The sequence below is a fragment of the Melanotaenia boesemani genome, chromosome 3 (genome assembly GCF_017639745.1).
Source record: "Melanotaenia boesemani isolate fMelBoe1 chromosome 3, fMelBoe1.pri, whole genome shotgun sequence".
Lineage (NCBI taxonomy): Eukaryota > Metazoa > Chordata > Actinopteri > Atheriniformes > Melanotaeniidae > Melanotaenia > Melanotaenia boesemani.
Genome location: NC_055684.1, coordinates 24165629 through 24179570, shown reverse-complemented (window position 1 = coordinate 24179570; position 13942 = coordinate 24165629). Strand labels below are relative to the sequence as shown.

Below are 13942 nucleotides of genomic sequence, written 5' to 3'. Positions count from 1 at the left end.
GTCCTTTGTCTCCTTCATCAAGTATGCAAGTTCAGTTTACGGCAAAGAGAGACATTTCACTTCAAATGACAAGTCTTGTAGCCTGACCTATATTTTCCAGCCAAGGGTATTTTGTCCCACACAACAAGCATATCAGGCATGTGCAGGTTTTCCTGCCCACCCATCACTTTCAAAGGCCACAGTTGCTCGCTGTTGTGAGAAGTGACAGAAGTGCATTCTAAACAGACTGTGGGCTGAAAGGCAGTCATGGGGGTTTGAAGGGAGAGCCCATCCAGTAAGCTCTGGTATTTGAGTGAGCGGAGCATTAGGGGAGTTTGCTCTGCTGCCGGGTGAGAAGAATAACAATGACTGTGGATATAATCAGTTCTACTCATCCATGGCTGGTTGTGCATTAAGGTGGGCTGGTGGGGTAGATTTTCTGGAATGCAACAAAACAGACACACAGTTTACACAACAATATCTAGTATAACATTTCTGTTGAAGTACTCAAAACCCCAGCCCAGAATGCTCCTGAGGAATTAGTATTCAAGCATGCATGATATTATAAAACAGTAACTTTTATGTGTAAAGTGACCAAAACAACTTACACATCCCTAAAAAATTACTGCACAAAAACCACATTAATGCACAATTACCTGGATCTTTGGAAATTAAATGGATAAAAAGTGGCATTTTTCAAAGGAATTGCAGTATAACATACTAGTAGAGATTCATATTATTTCAGTTTTTCCCCCACATGAAATACAAAAGTCACCTTTATATTGTCAGAACCTGTTGTAAAGATGTGGGATTTCTCTTCCCAATGAGATCTTTAGCAACATAGAGGCAGATGAATGAATGGTTCTTTATTTGCTAGTCCTGTCTGAAAATCAGTTTGGTTTAATACAAGAATTTTTTTATTAGCTAAGTTGTATCCAGGTGTTGCTTAGACAACACATACTGTGCTGCATGTCGGCAAAGGCAGATGTGCCTGGACACATTTTCTTGTCCTTAATATGTTTTGGTTAATTTTTCTTGGCTGGATGCCTGTTTTAAAACACTCCATGATGAGTAAGCTCAGCTTCATTTGGAGCTTTTCCACAGCCCAATTGCTATTCAGTCACACCAGGCTTAATCAGCTTTACCAGTGGTCACCACTACTGATATGAGATACTACCTCAACAGTGAATTGCTGTCATGTGTGCTAGGATATACCATTGGTAATTTCTCAGAATTTAAGTGTTCACAGCAGTCACATATCTGGCTGCCTGTTAGAAAATGAGCTCAATGTCACTTCGTTTTTCAGCCCTCCTCCTGCAATACTTGGTTGTAATTTCGAATGTAATGAAGGCTCTTCATATCTGAATACCCAGTTAAAATGTAATACTGAGATCCATCTTTTTCATTGCAGCATATAATTTCTGTAGTTACACATGTATTCAATGTCTTTGTAGTATGAAACCAATCAATCAATTTTGACCTTGAAAAGCTCCAAAAGTGAATTTATTAGTATTATGTATGCATCTTTATATTCAGGAAGATATTGGTTTTGCAGAATGAATGTCTGAATAGAGGGAGAGCACCAGGCAGAGCAATAATCCAGATTACTTAAGGCAGAAGGAATGCTTTGCTCTTCATTCTATGCTGTGTTATTTAATAATGTCCTGTTACACTTCTGTTCAACCACTGCAAAGTCTCAAAGTCAAGCCAAATTAGAAGGACTGTTCTTCAAAGCCAATGATTCAATAACTGATTTTCTTTGCCTTTTTTCTTTTGCTGCTGCTATGGAAATGTCCTCTGATCTTTTGATTTTCCTCTCTTGATTCACATTTTGAAGTTCAGCTCAGAACTTTAAAATTTTTACCTCAGGAATATTTTTGTTAGTAGGTTAACTTAATTAGTAAAATGAAGTGTGTGCTGTGCTGTTTAATCTGGAGTGCACAGCTTTCCAAGTGCACAAGAAGCATTTAGAAAAAGATGCATGGAGGGCTGGAGCTGACATGGATTTCAGCATTACTCAGCAACCCTGTCAGCTACAGTACAATTGTTTTTTGCTTGTGTGTATCTAGAATTGCAGGGGCGAGAGGATGGAAGATCAAATCTGTTTAAATAACTATGTCAGTATTTATTTATTTTTTTTACATGTATGGAGCAATGAAGTTGAAATGTAATTGCTTGATTTTAAATGTAACTGAACTTCGGTTTCCTGTAGAATCTCTGCACACAATATCTTTGGAGATAGACAGTCAACACTGATTCCTTTTGATAGTTTCAACACTGTTACTCCTGCTACACCTGCTGCCCCCATACCCTCAAATGAGGACTGTCAGCATTTGATTTTCCTTTTTAGTTGATAAGGTTAGAAATGTAAAAAATAATATCAATTTGACAGCATCTGTCTTGATAGTTCCCACTCCAGTTTGGTCTGTTATCTTGGACAGTTTTGCACCAGTACCCTTACCTGAGCTAGCCAAGCTTATTGGTACAATGAATGTCTTTTCTTGATGGTTGGACATTTTACCCACTTCTGAAAAAAATGACAATCTGGATCTGGAACCTTCTCTCTTTGGCAATAATAGACCCATCTCCAAGTGTCCATTTATGGCTAAGATCTTAGCGAAGGTTGTGGTCAACCAGTTAACTGCTGCTCTGGATCATCACAGCATTCTTGATCATTTTAAGTCAGGGTTTTGTAGCTCTCATTCAACTGAGACAACTATTCGAGAGTATTAAATGACATTTTGATGCAGTGTGGCAAGGGTAATTGTTCTGTGCTGCTTATGTTGGACCTTCCCTTAGCCTTCAGCATGGTTAACCATTACATTCTGCTCAATAGGCTGAGGTGCTGGGTTTGTCTATCAGGATCTGCCTTGGATTGGTTCTCTTCATACCAATCTGACAGATAGTTTTTTTGTATCTACTTCTAAGTACAGATGTCTTCCTTATCCAATCCATTTTGGTGTACCACAAAGTTCTATCTAGGGGCCTCTGCTGTTTTTATTGTATGAATGTCTGGGACATGCATTTTACATGCAAGGAAACACTTAGACCTCTTGGTTCTTTGGCTAAATCCTCTGTTAAGAACCTTGGCATAACATTTGATTCTGGTTTTACTTTAGATGCACATGTCACGTCTCTACTTCATTTTAATCATCTGAGAAATATAGCCAAGCTAAGCTCAACTGTGTCATGTCCTGAACTGGAAATCATTATTCAGGCTATTATTTCATCATGACTGGATCATTGCAATGGACTATACAGCTGTCATAGCAAAACCCCTTTAGAACTTTTACAACTTGTTCAAAGTACTGCTGTTTCTGACAAAATCCTCAAAGGTATCTCGTGTGACTCCAATCTTAATGCAACTGCACGGGTTTTTGGTTTATTTCAGAATGCAGTTTAAGATTCTTTTACTGACCTGAAGATCTCTTCATGGACAGGCACCAGCCTATGACAGAGAGCTTTTGAAGCCATATCTCGCTGGCAGGTCCCTAAGGTCCTGAGACCTCAGCCTGCTGATGGTGTCCCATACAAACTTAAAAACTACAGGAGACAGAGCTTTCTATTCAGTGCCCCCCAGACTCTGGAGCTCACTTCCTTTGGACTTGAGATCTGTGGTTGCTTGCAAGTTAATTAAAAAACACATCTTTTTTAATATGCGTTTTAATTGATTTTTTTTTTTTTTTTAACATTGTTGGCTCTTGTGAGGCGCTTTGTGATTGTATATCTTAAGAGGCACTATATAAATAAAGTTTTACTTACTTACTTACTGAACAACCCATACTGATTCCTAAACCATCTGTCAAATAAAAATAATATGTCACCATAGTGATTTTCTGATAATAAGGGTAGACTATGGCCATTAGTCTTACAAAGATTACAACAAAAAAAGAGGACCCCCTTTATTCCCACAGAAAGAGCAAAACTAGGTAGTCAGTAAAGATGCAACTAATTTCAAGGTTTGTGCTCAGACTAGAATTTCTACTAGAATCTAAAAAATATAAAAAACAGTTTTACTTCTGTGGAAAAATGCCATCTATTTTCTACTTTCTGTCCTTGCAATTTCTTACACCTGCATAATTTCAATTTCTTAGTTGAAATTAAAAACGCTCAACATTCTCCACAATACTAGCTATAAGCATTGCAACACTACTTTTTACATCCAGTAACAGATCTTTTTTTTTTTAAACAGTTTTAGATTTAAATAACTTTGTGATGAATATCTCAGTCAAATTTATTTGACCTCTCATGTATTGCCCCAGAATAATGGAGAAGCTGCCATACTCCACTACTCATGAGCCAAGAAACAAGTAGGAGGTGGCAGGCTGCCCTGCTGATCTCACTGATGAGCACTGCACAATTCAGCATTACTCTCATCCAGCTCAGACATCTTCAAAGTAGATGTCTACAAAGCCCTGGATCACATAGACCAGTTCTGGTGAAGTAAATGCCCCCCTGACCTTGTAGCCACTCATGGGCTTAAACAAACTGGACTGCCTTTGACTGCTCAATTATTAAGAATATGAAACGTTTTTCTATGCTTTGTATTTACGTGTTTAGTATTATTCAACTGACATTTTAAAACATTTAAAAATTTTATGGTGCATCTGACTAAATAATGGTTTTGAGCTAATCTGTTGTTTTAAAAGCGTATTTACTGTCATTCTTGAATAAATTTATAATGGTAGCTATATCAAAGGTTCCTTTTAAAATGAAGCTCTTACCTTTTACAGATCAGAAGACGAAGACCCACACCTGCCACTTTAGTGGCATCCAGTGATCAGTCATCACCCGGTAAGACACTCAAATACACTTAAATGCAAACACACCTTCACATGTAGACTGTTGTTGTCACTTGTTCTCTGGTATAATTGTCTGGTGGCTTGTGGATAGATATTACAGTATTAGTGATGTGTGGGAAAGATGTGAGGACATGATGACATCAGGCTTGTAAACAGAGTGAAACATTGTCATTTCTTTGAAGCCAGTGATACATATAATAATCTATCCATCCAACCATTTTCTACCACTTATTCGGGTTAAGTGGTGGGGGCAGCTGCCTAAGCAGGGAAGCCCAGACTTCCCTCTCCCCAGCCACATTCACCAGCTTCTCTGAGGGGATCCCAAGGCTTTCCCAGGCCAGCTGAGAGATGCAGTCCCACCAGCGTGTCCTGGGTGTTCCCAGGGTTTCCTCCTGGTGGGACGTGCCCAGAACACCTCCCCATGTGTCCAGGAGGTATCCTGACCAGATGCCCGAGCCATCTCATCTGGCTCCTTTCGATGCAGAGGAACAGTGACTTTTCTCTGAGCCCTTCCCGGATCACCAAGCTTCTCACCCTATCTCTAAGAGAGAGCCCAGCAACCCTGTGGAGAAAACACATTTCGGCCGCTTGTATTCGTGATCCCATTCTTTTGGTTACTACCCAAAGCTTGTGGCCATGGGTGAGGGTAGGAACATATAACGATCGGTAAATTGAGAGCTTTGCCTTTTGGCTCAACTCTTTCTTCACCATGACAGACTGATGCAGAGTCTGCATCACTGCAGACGTCACACCGATCCGCCTGTCGATCTTCTGCTCCATCCTTCCCTCACATGTGAGCAAGAACCCAAGATACTTGAACTCCTCCACTTGGAGCAGGACCTCATTCCCGACCTGGAGAAAACATTCCACCTTTTTCCGGCTGTATAATAATAGTTTATCATAATATAAATAGTCTCAAAACTTACAGTGTTTCTCAGCCAAAGAGCTTTTACTTTTAAAATTTACTTTTGTCACTTTTTTTCTATTGAAGTTGTTTCTGTTCCTTGTACACCAACAAGTTTTTCTTCCTGGTTTTCTTCTTTATTTGTTTTTAGCTGGTGAGTTAAGACAATTCTGGCCTTCTCATGGTTTCTGCTTTAGTAAGTGTTGCAATATAACCTAGTTATACTGTAACAATGATTTAAATATCAAAAGAGCATTTTTTTGTGATATAAAAAAAAACATGGAAGTTTGATTTTATTTCAATAGTGTGCAAACGATAATAAAGAGATCTCAGTTTTGTTTAAGCATATTGGGTTTTATCAGCAATTATAATCATAACCTCCCTGCATCCTCTTCTGAGTTTAAATTAAATGCTAAAAAATAGAAACACACAAAAAGAAAAGCTATATTTTCTTTTGTATTCCCCCCCCCCCCCCCCCCCCCCCCATTTTTCTTGTTGCTGTTGTTCTGTTATTGTTTTATCTGTGTAGATTATAAGTGGATTCGAGAACAAGAACAAAGTTCACGTTTTTTGCAGAGTCTGTAACAAACTCGACTCGACCCAACAGGAATAGTTGTTTCAGCACTGTGGACAGCAGAATTGTTCAATTTTCATTTTTTGTTATTGTTGTTTTTTGTGTTTGTTTTTTTTGGTTTTTTTTTCAGTTAACAGCATGCACTAAGATATATATGTGTGTGTTTACAGTCCCTTCAGCCATTAAACCTATTGAGATTTGATACATTTGCACAAAAAGCAGAATTTGTTCTCAGCTCTACATACTACACATACATTAATGCATGAATCAATCAGTTAATGAATAGTGAATAAATAACTAGATAGCACAACAAATACATAAATAGATAAATTATATTATACACTATAAACTGTAAAGAGACTGTGTAAATGCTAAAAGGTCAGAGATACAGGGAGAGAATTTCATTCCCTAGAATGTGACTTCAAGCAAGTGATGCATTTCTGCATTTATTTTTAATTGCTGGGATACTGGCTGTCATGTCTGATACACACCAAACAAATTTTCCTGCTGCATTAGACCAACAAAAACAACCACGTGTCCTCTCATGAGATCTTAATGATCAAACAGCAGACCTCTGAGGAGTTATTCTGGTGTATGAGTCATCCATTGGCTCCTCACTTCCCTCCCTGCCTCTGTTGTACTTATTTATTTATTTAACCTTTATTTTACCAGGGAAAACATTAAGAACAAATTCTTATTTACAATGTTGGCCTGGTCAGTGCATGTAGGACAGAAAGAACGAAACAAAGAAAAAAACAAACAAAGCATTAAACAATAATGCACATAATTTTCAATAAAGGATATTCAACATATTAAAAGTTGTATTAGGTTGTAATACAATATTTACATGTGTCATTAAAAATCTCCCTTAGAAGATGATTAAAAACAGACATTAAAACAAAAGCTTGTAGTTTCAGATTTTTCTTGTAAGAAGTTTCAGTCACAAGATGAAAAAGATCTGAGACAAAAAGTGTCACACTTGTCATTTTTTAAAGGAGTAGGCATGGGAAAAATCAGCCAGAACAAGATGGAAAAACATTTTCCAGGACATGGAAATTTTTTTTTTTTTTTTTTCAAGAATTTTAATTTAATTTAATTTAATTTAATTTAATTTAATTTAATTTAATTTAATTTAATTTAATTATAATTTATTTATTTACTGTTTGGTTTTTTCAAGACTTAAAAGAACAAAATTTAGGACAATTATATCCCAGTCAGACAAATGTTTCAAGTAGATGATAAGAATGCAATTAAAAACTCGATTATTTAAAAAAAATTAACTGGTTACCTGAAGTTGTGTTTTCTTAAATGTTCATATCTAGTTTTTTGGCCTTTGTCTTTGAGGCAAATCATGGAAGATAAATACTGCATTATGATCAAGTACATAGTAGTACTGTTGATGTAAAACAACATATAAGCCTAGAACAATATTACATACTGCATTCACTTGTATGTCGCTTATCCAGTAAAGGTCAGTTTACTCTAAATATTTGTTAGAATATTTGTTATTTGAGGACCCCCCAGACCACTGTTGTTGTCCTGCCCTTGCATTTATGAGAACATTAGAATCTAAAATACCAACGACAATATTTGCTAAAACTGTTTTTTTTTTTTTTGTCATTGATGGGCTAGATTTATTATGTCTTTCTCTACTGATATGTATTATGACATGGAAAGAACTTTATGCTTAAAGCTTATTCATTATAATTTTAGACTTATGTGATGACCAAAGTAGTTTCCCTTTGAGAACCATCATTTGGACGGTGACCTCAATTAGGCCAAATTGCTGGTCCAGAAATATTTAAGGAATAATATGTCTTTCCTTAAACGCAGTTGTGTGACATGTTTCATAATGGGCTTGTATTCAATTTCACACAGAGTTGCACTTCACGGAATGTGTGTGTGTGTGTGGTTTCAGAACTAGATGTTCTCAAACAGTCTTGCCAGTTGCAAAAAAGAGAGAGATCAAAGCAAATTTGATATCTTTTCGAAGAAGCAAAGACATAAATCAAATCACATGCAGAGCCAAAACTAGAGATATTTTAGTTGTCTTTGTGTGTGTGAGAGAGTGAGCGAAAAGGATGTGCCAAATAGGAGGGGGATGGGGAGGAATAGATATGATGAAGCGGGAGAGGAGCTGTGGTGGTGCAGTAATGGTGTGCCCCACATCAGAAAAATCCCTGCATTATTAAATGTGCTACAGATTGCTCTGCCCTGTGCACTATAAACCCCAAAAGCACATCAGAGGAACAGAGACAACTGAGACACAGGCTCTGGGCTAAATAATGATGAAGGATCATTATAAGAGGGTTTCTCATTAAAATTTTTTCCAGGGAAGAACCTGGTTTCTTTTAGGGAGACAAGGAAACAAGTTGACTGAGATCTAAAACAAAAAAGAGAGAATATTTTTACTTTTTTTTTTTTTTTTTAAATGGTATTTATAATAGTATCTTCTTCATTAACTTCTGTTTATATTCAATGATGGAAATGTATTTTAAATATTTAGCTATGCAACCATTTTATTAAGTGCCTTTTAAGGCACTAAACCCTTGAACTACCAGCTGTCATGTGTGTTCTGCCAAAACCTTATATGACTTGTTTATGAGTCTTAGCTTTTAATAAATAAATAAGTAAATTAACAAAATAAACATCATAACCTTAACACAATTAAAACATTGTCAGCAGTAAGAAAAGTTCGGAGCACAAACTGGTATTTACAAAATAAAATGAAATATTAAATTAAACATAACAAAGTAGTGTAGGAAACCTTTTTTTATAACATGGATTATAATGGTATAATTATAATGAGGAAAATAATGGAAATTATTTGTATTTCTAATTGTAGTACAAAATATATATAAATAAATACAAATGGTTTTTTGTGAGTTCTGGTCATGAACCAAAGAGGACCAGACAACAATTAATTTGGAAGGTATTCACTCACTACATCACTCAGACTGACGGCATTAGATGTAGAAACATTTAATTTATTCCTCACCAATGAAGACTGGCATATCGAGCAGACATCTAGACATTTCAGCACTGGACGCATGTCTTTACAACAAATTTTTTTTTCTTCTCACTCTTGGTCTGTCTGATGCTCTGAGTCACAAACTGTTTGCTCTGCTCCCTACAGGTGACAACGGTAAACAGTATAACCAGAAATATATTTGAATGCACAGCAAAACTAAATATGCAGAAACATTTCCTCATAGGTGCTACACATACAAAGAACAAAGGGGTGGACAATTCAGATGCCAACCAGATGGATAAAGATTCTGGGAGTGGAGTGGGACAACAAGGATCTTTCCATCCAGAGTGGCAGATGTGACAGGTTGGACAGGCAAAGCTGAGAATCCTCCAGGGTCCTGAAACTGGCAAAGTGGATGTTGCCATCAGTGCAGGGTCTGAAGTGAGTGCAAACTCTAAGGTATGGTTTGGACGTTGTAGTCTCTAGGGCAGAGTCTAGAGCAGACAAGACATCAATTGACTCAGGAGGACTAGTAGAAAGTCTGCAGATTAAATGTCAGGAACTAAGGAGGCATCTCCAGACCAAACCTGCCAAACCAGGCTAGCATCTGTAAACTAGCACATTTAATAATCTGCTTATAGCCCTTAATATTTCCTGAAGTCCAAGATTTAACAACATATTCAATGAAAGTCATACTGCCATGTGCACCTCCTCAAATTCTTCTGGGAAATGTTATAGCAGTAACAAACTGTTGGGTCCATTTTGAGCACTTTATACAGTCAGTTCAGTGTGTACTATGTAGTAAAGAAGACACAAGCACAGTACCTGTGAGGCAGGCAGGCAATGAACAAAACAGCCTCATCAAACTAAAATGAACAGCCTGACATGAAAGGTACTGCAAAGGCAGAAAACAGCAATCCAAAGAATCACGAAAGAACAGACAAATACAATCTTATTTGTCATAAAGGTGAATAACACAACATGTCAAACAACAATAATTGGCACTGAACAAAGGATACTTGGGGGAATGAAAACTGAGGAAGGTCAGAAATATTTAAGAAATAATGTTTTACTAAATGCAGCTGTGTGACTTGTTCATTTGGCCTTGTGCCAAATCAGACAGCTCAGACCAAACAGCTATTTTCTGACTGAATTTCTGAATCTTTACAAAACAGGCAGTGGAAGGATTTTTGCAACTTTGTTCATTTTTTCCTTATCAAATGCTGTCGAGCAACTTCCAACTGACACAAGTTTTGGAGCTGAAACACAACAGAAATGAAGTGTGGCTTGACTTCGAGTCAGAGGACCCTCTCTGTTCTCATCTGGATTTGTGTCACAGTCAGTCAGCTGGAAGTTGCAGTGATAGCCTCATCACTGCTGGAAAGGCTTTTTTAGCTCCCGTTTCTCTCATTTTGCAGCACAGATGGGGGCATACACAAACACAACAATCTAAAAATCAGCCATGTGAAGCAATTCTTTATGTTTCTTGACCCAAATGGTTTTTCAACCATGTCTCCTGCATTTTGGTTGTTCAAATCAAAGCACAGCTGCTACCTGCTCTAGGATTTTTAACTTCAACATATTCACACTAACGCCTGAACATAACATGCAACAAAATTTCAAGCCCTCATTCAATTCTATTAAACATATCTGACAATCATTTCTGAATTGTTCTTTCTCTTCACACTTGGCGTCTGCGTGAATTGCTCACCAGTGGACAGCACTGAAAGCATGTGTGTATGGACTCAGGATGGGCTAAAGATACATTCAGATCAGATCGCTCACATACATATAGTGTAGCCTTTGTATAACATCATGATAGGATTGCATTGGAGGAAGCATCCAAAGCATTTTTGTGAAATATTTATTGAACATATGTAGTTTCAATGCTGCAGTTTAGTTTGAGTATGGTCTGATTCTCATTGTGCATGACTGTCTTTTCCTAAATCCTTATAAGTTTCTTTTACCACCTCTTCTTCATGACATTTCAAACAGGGAAAATAGCAAAAGCGCTAAAACAAAAAAGCTTTTTTTTTTTTTTTTTGTCATTTTATTCACTGTGTACACATAGTGCTGCAGAATGCTATGACGCACTGGGACATGCACCCTATGATCATCTGAGCAGATGCATTACATTTCTGCATGCATATGTTTATTAATGACCACCAAGGTATTCAAAATCTTAAAAGAAGAAGAAAAACAAAAACATTTTTAGTGCAAAGCCTACTTCATGTGATCACTTTACACTGATTAAAGCATATCAGCCAGCAGAGATCCCACACCTAAAAGGGCAAGTCTATTGATTTATATCACAAAAATCTGAGGTAACTTCAATTTAATTTAGCTTTATTTGTATAGCCCCACATCACAACAATGTCATCTCAGGGCACTTTACAGACAAATCAGTTCAAGCCAATTCATTATAAATAACAGCTTAGTTGAAGAAAACCAACAGATTGCATTGAAGCAAGGAGACAGTGGAAAGAATAAACTCCATTTTAACAGGAAGGTAAAAACCTCCAGCAGGGAAGGCGGCCATCTGCAGCGACTGGTTGGTCGAACTTGAACCTCTATAAAAAGTGTAAAAAGTGCAGCTTCAAGACATCTAGTGATGGCAGCATCTCATACCTAAAAGAAAATAGGAAATAAGAGCAACCATCGCAGACAAATATCCAATTTTATGGCAGTGTGCAGGTGGGGATGACCTTGGTGAATGCACAACTGTCTTCACCATGGTCAAACAAAAGTTCATCTTAGAGTACAGAGGCTCTTATCTGGTTTTCTGCTGTTCAAAGTTGTTTTAAAACCTTTTCAGCTGGCAAGTCTCACTCTTTATTCACTCCATTATTACTCTCTCCTGAAAGCTCCTTTTGTTTTACTACTCAACTTTTTGACAGTTTCAGTCTGTTGGAGTGCTTTAAGTACCCTCAGTTTACATCTGTTTTACTTTGAATTCCTGAAAATGACTTTAGATTCTTGGACATGAGTCTCTCAATTCACTTTATCAAGACATATGAACTACCACTAATAAAGGACAGTCCATTAATTTTCTGGGATTGATTTGAAATAAAATCCATAGTGCCTGCAATAACCCTGACAGATCATTGTAAGATGTTAAAAATAAGATTCAGTTTCAAGCACTGATGTAAAGACAGACTGCATAGAGGTAAATTCTTCCCAAAATGAGATTTAATGGCTTTCAGGTAGACATTTTATTTATCTCTGGTTTTGTGTTTAGTGTATAAAGAAGAGTCCGAGGAATAAACAACAACATCACAGGCATTTTGAGCACTCTAATGCATACTTTTAAGTAGAAATATTATATGCACACGTGCACACGCACTTGCACACACACTCTGCATTTTCCGCGCCTAGGGATAGGTTGCCAAGCAACTAGGTGGTGTCCCAGAAAAAAAAAAAACAAAAAAACTTTCAAGGCTGTAATACACAGATTTGGTTTGAGGTTCAAGAGGCTTAGTATTGATCACAGTTAATGGTTTCACTGTAAGAAAGTCAACAGATATTTTTTCTATTTTCACTTTTTGATGTGGTGACCACAGACTCATGTTTCACATATTGACATTTTTATTGACTTTGTCTTCTTCCAGTGAGGGTCATTTGAGCATCATAATTCATGCTGTTTGATGTTGGACCTTCCTCTTTTTTTGAGAAAATTAAATCCTAAACAGCCGTGTATTCAGATACATTAATGTTGGAAGAAAGGCTTAAATAAGTTGTATACTGCAGACTTCCTTGTTAGACATAATGAGTTCCACTTTTTCATTTCCATCAATAGTGTGGTTCAATTCTAGCTGTTTTAAAAGGTGTATAGTTTAGCCTCATCCTGCACTGTCTTTCTAAGATCTTATTGAACAAACTCATAATGAATCCGCTACTGAATGCCTGCTGTGATTATTTATCCATTTCTCATTGTTGAAAATATTGACTTTGTCCTTAGAAATCTTATTTTGCCTTGGGTTGGATATTGTTAATCTGCTGTCTTACCAACTTGTTGACCAATGCAGAACCTGTTAAATTTTTCTGGGTTTGTATGTGACACTTGTAGAGATTCCAACTCATATATTTTGCTGCTGGTTCAAACTTTTTAAACCATCCCTGCAACTTTTCTATAAAGACCTAGTGGCATATTTGGCTGCTAATAAAATTCATCAGAGACTGATCCAAACTAAACTACAGTTCTGAGTTATATTTTCAATATTCATAACTATGATCTCAACCCTTTGTTTAAAAAAAACACTCACCAATTCTTACTCTTCTTGTCCCAAGGAAATTAAAAAAAATGTCAATAAAGATTTTCTGTGGCTTTTTTTCTTAATGCAAACATTAAAGGGTTAAAAAAAATTAAACAACACATTTCTTTTTTTTAAAAAAAGGGAGAACCTAATCATTATCATGAAACTCAAAGTCAGCCACACTTCAATCTGTCCAGTTTAAAGTAACACTGATTGGGAATTAATTTTACCTGCTGTTGTACAAACAGATGGAAATGAGAGACAATAAGCAAGACAACCCCTGTAAAGAAATGGTCCTACAGGTGGTGGCCACAGACCATTTCCCCGTCTTCCTCTTTTCTGTCAGATTTTTTTTTTTTTTTTTTTTTTTGGTCACGTTTGCATTTTGCTAGTACCCTCACCACTCAAGGTAACATGAGGTGGTGTCTGCAACCCACAGACGTTGCTCAGGTAAGGCAG

At 36.9% G+C, this 13942-nt stretch overlaps 1 protein-coding gene across 1 annotated transcript in view; it reads left to right on the top strand.

Moving 5' to 3' along the window:
- Positions 1–13942, top strand: part of LOC121637509 (protein phosphatase 1 regulatory subunit 1A-like) — a 31015-nt gene that overhangs the window by 7213 nt on the left and 9860 nt on the right. Inside the window, exon 2 of the mRNA XM_041981709.1 lies at positions 4713–4773. Within this exon, the coding sequence (XP_041837643.1) occupies positions 4713–4773 (61 nt within the window). The remainder of the gene's footprint in view (positions 1–4712; positions 4774–13942) is intronic.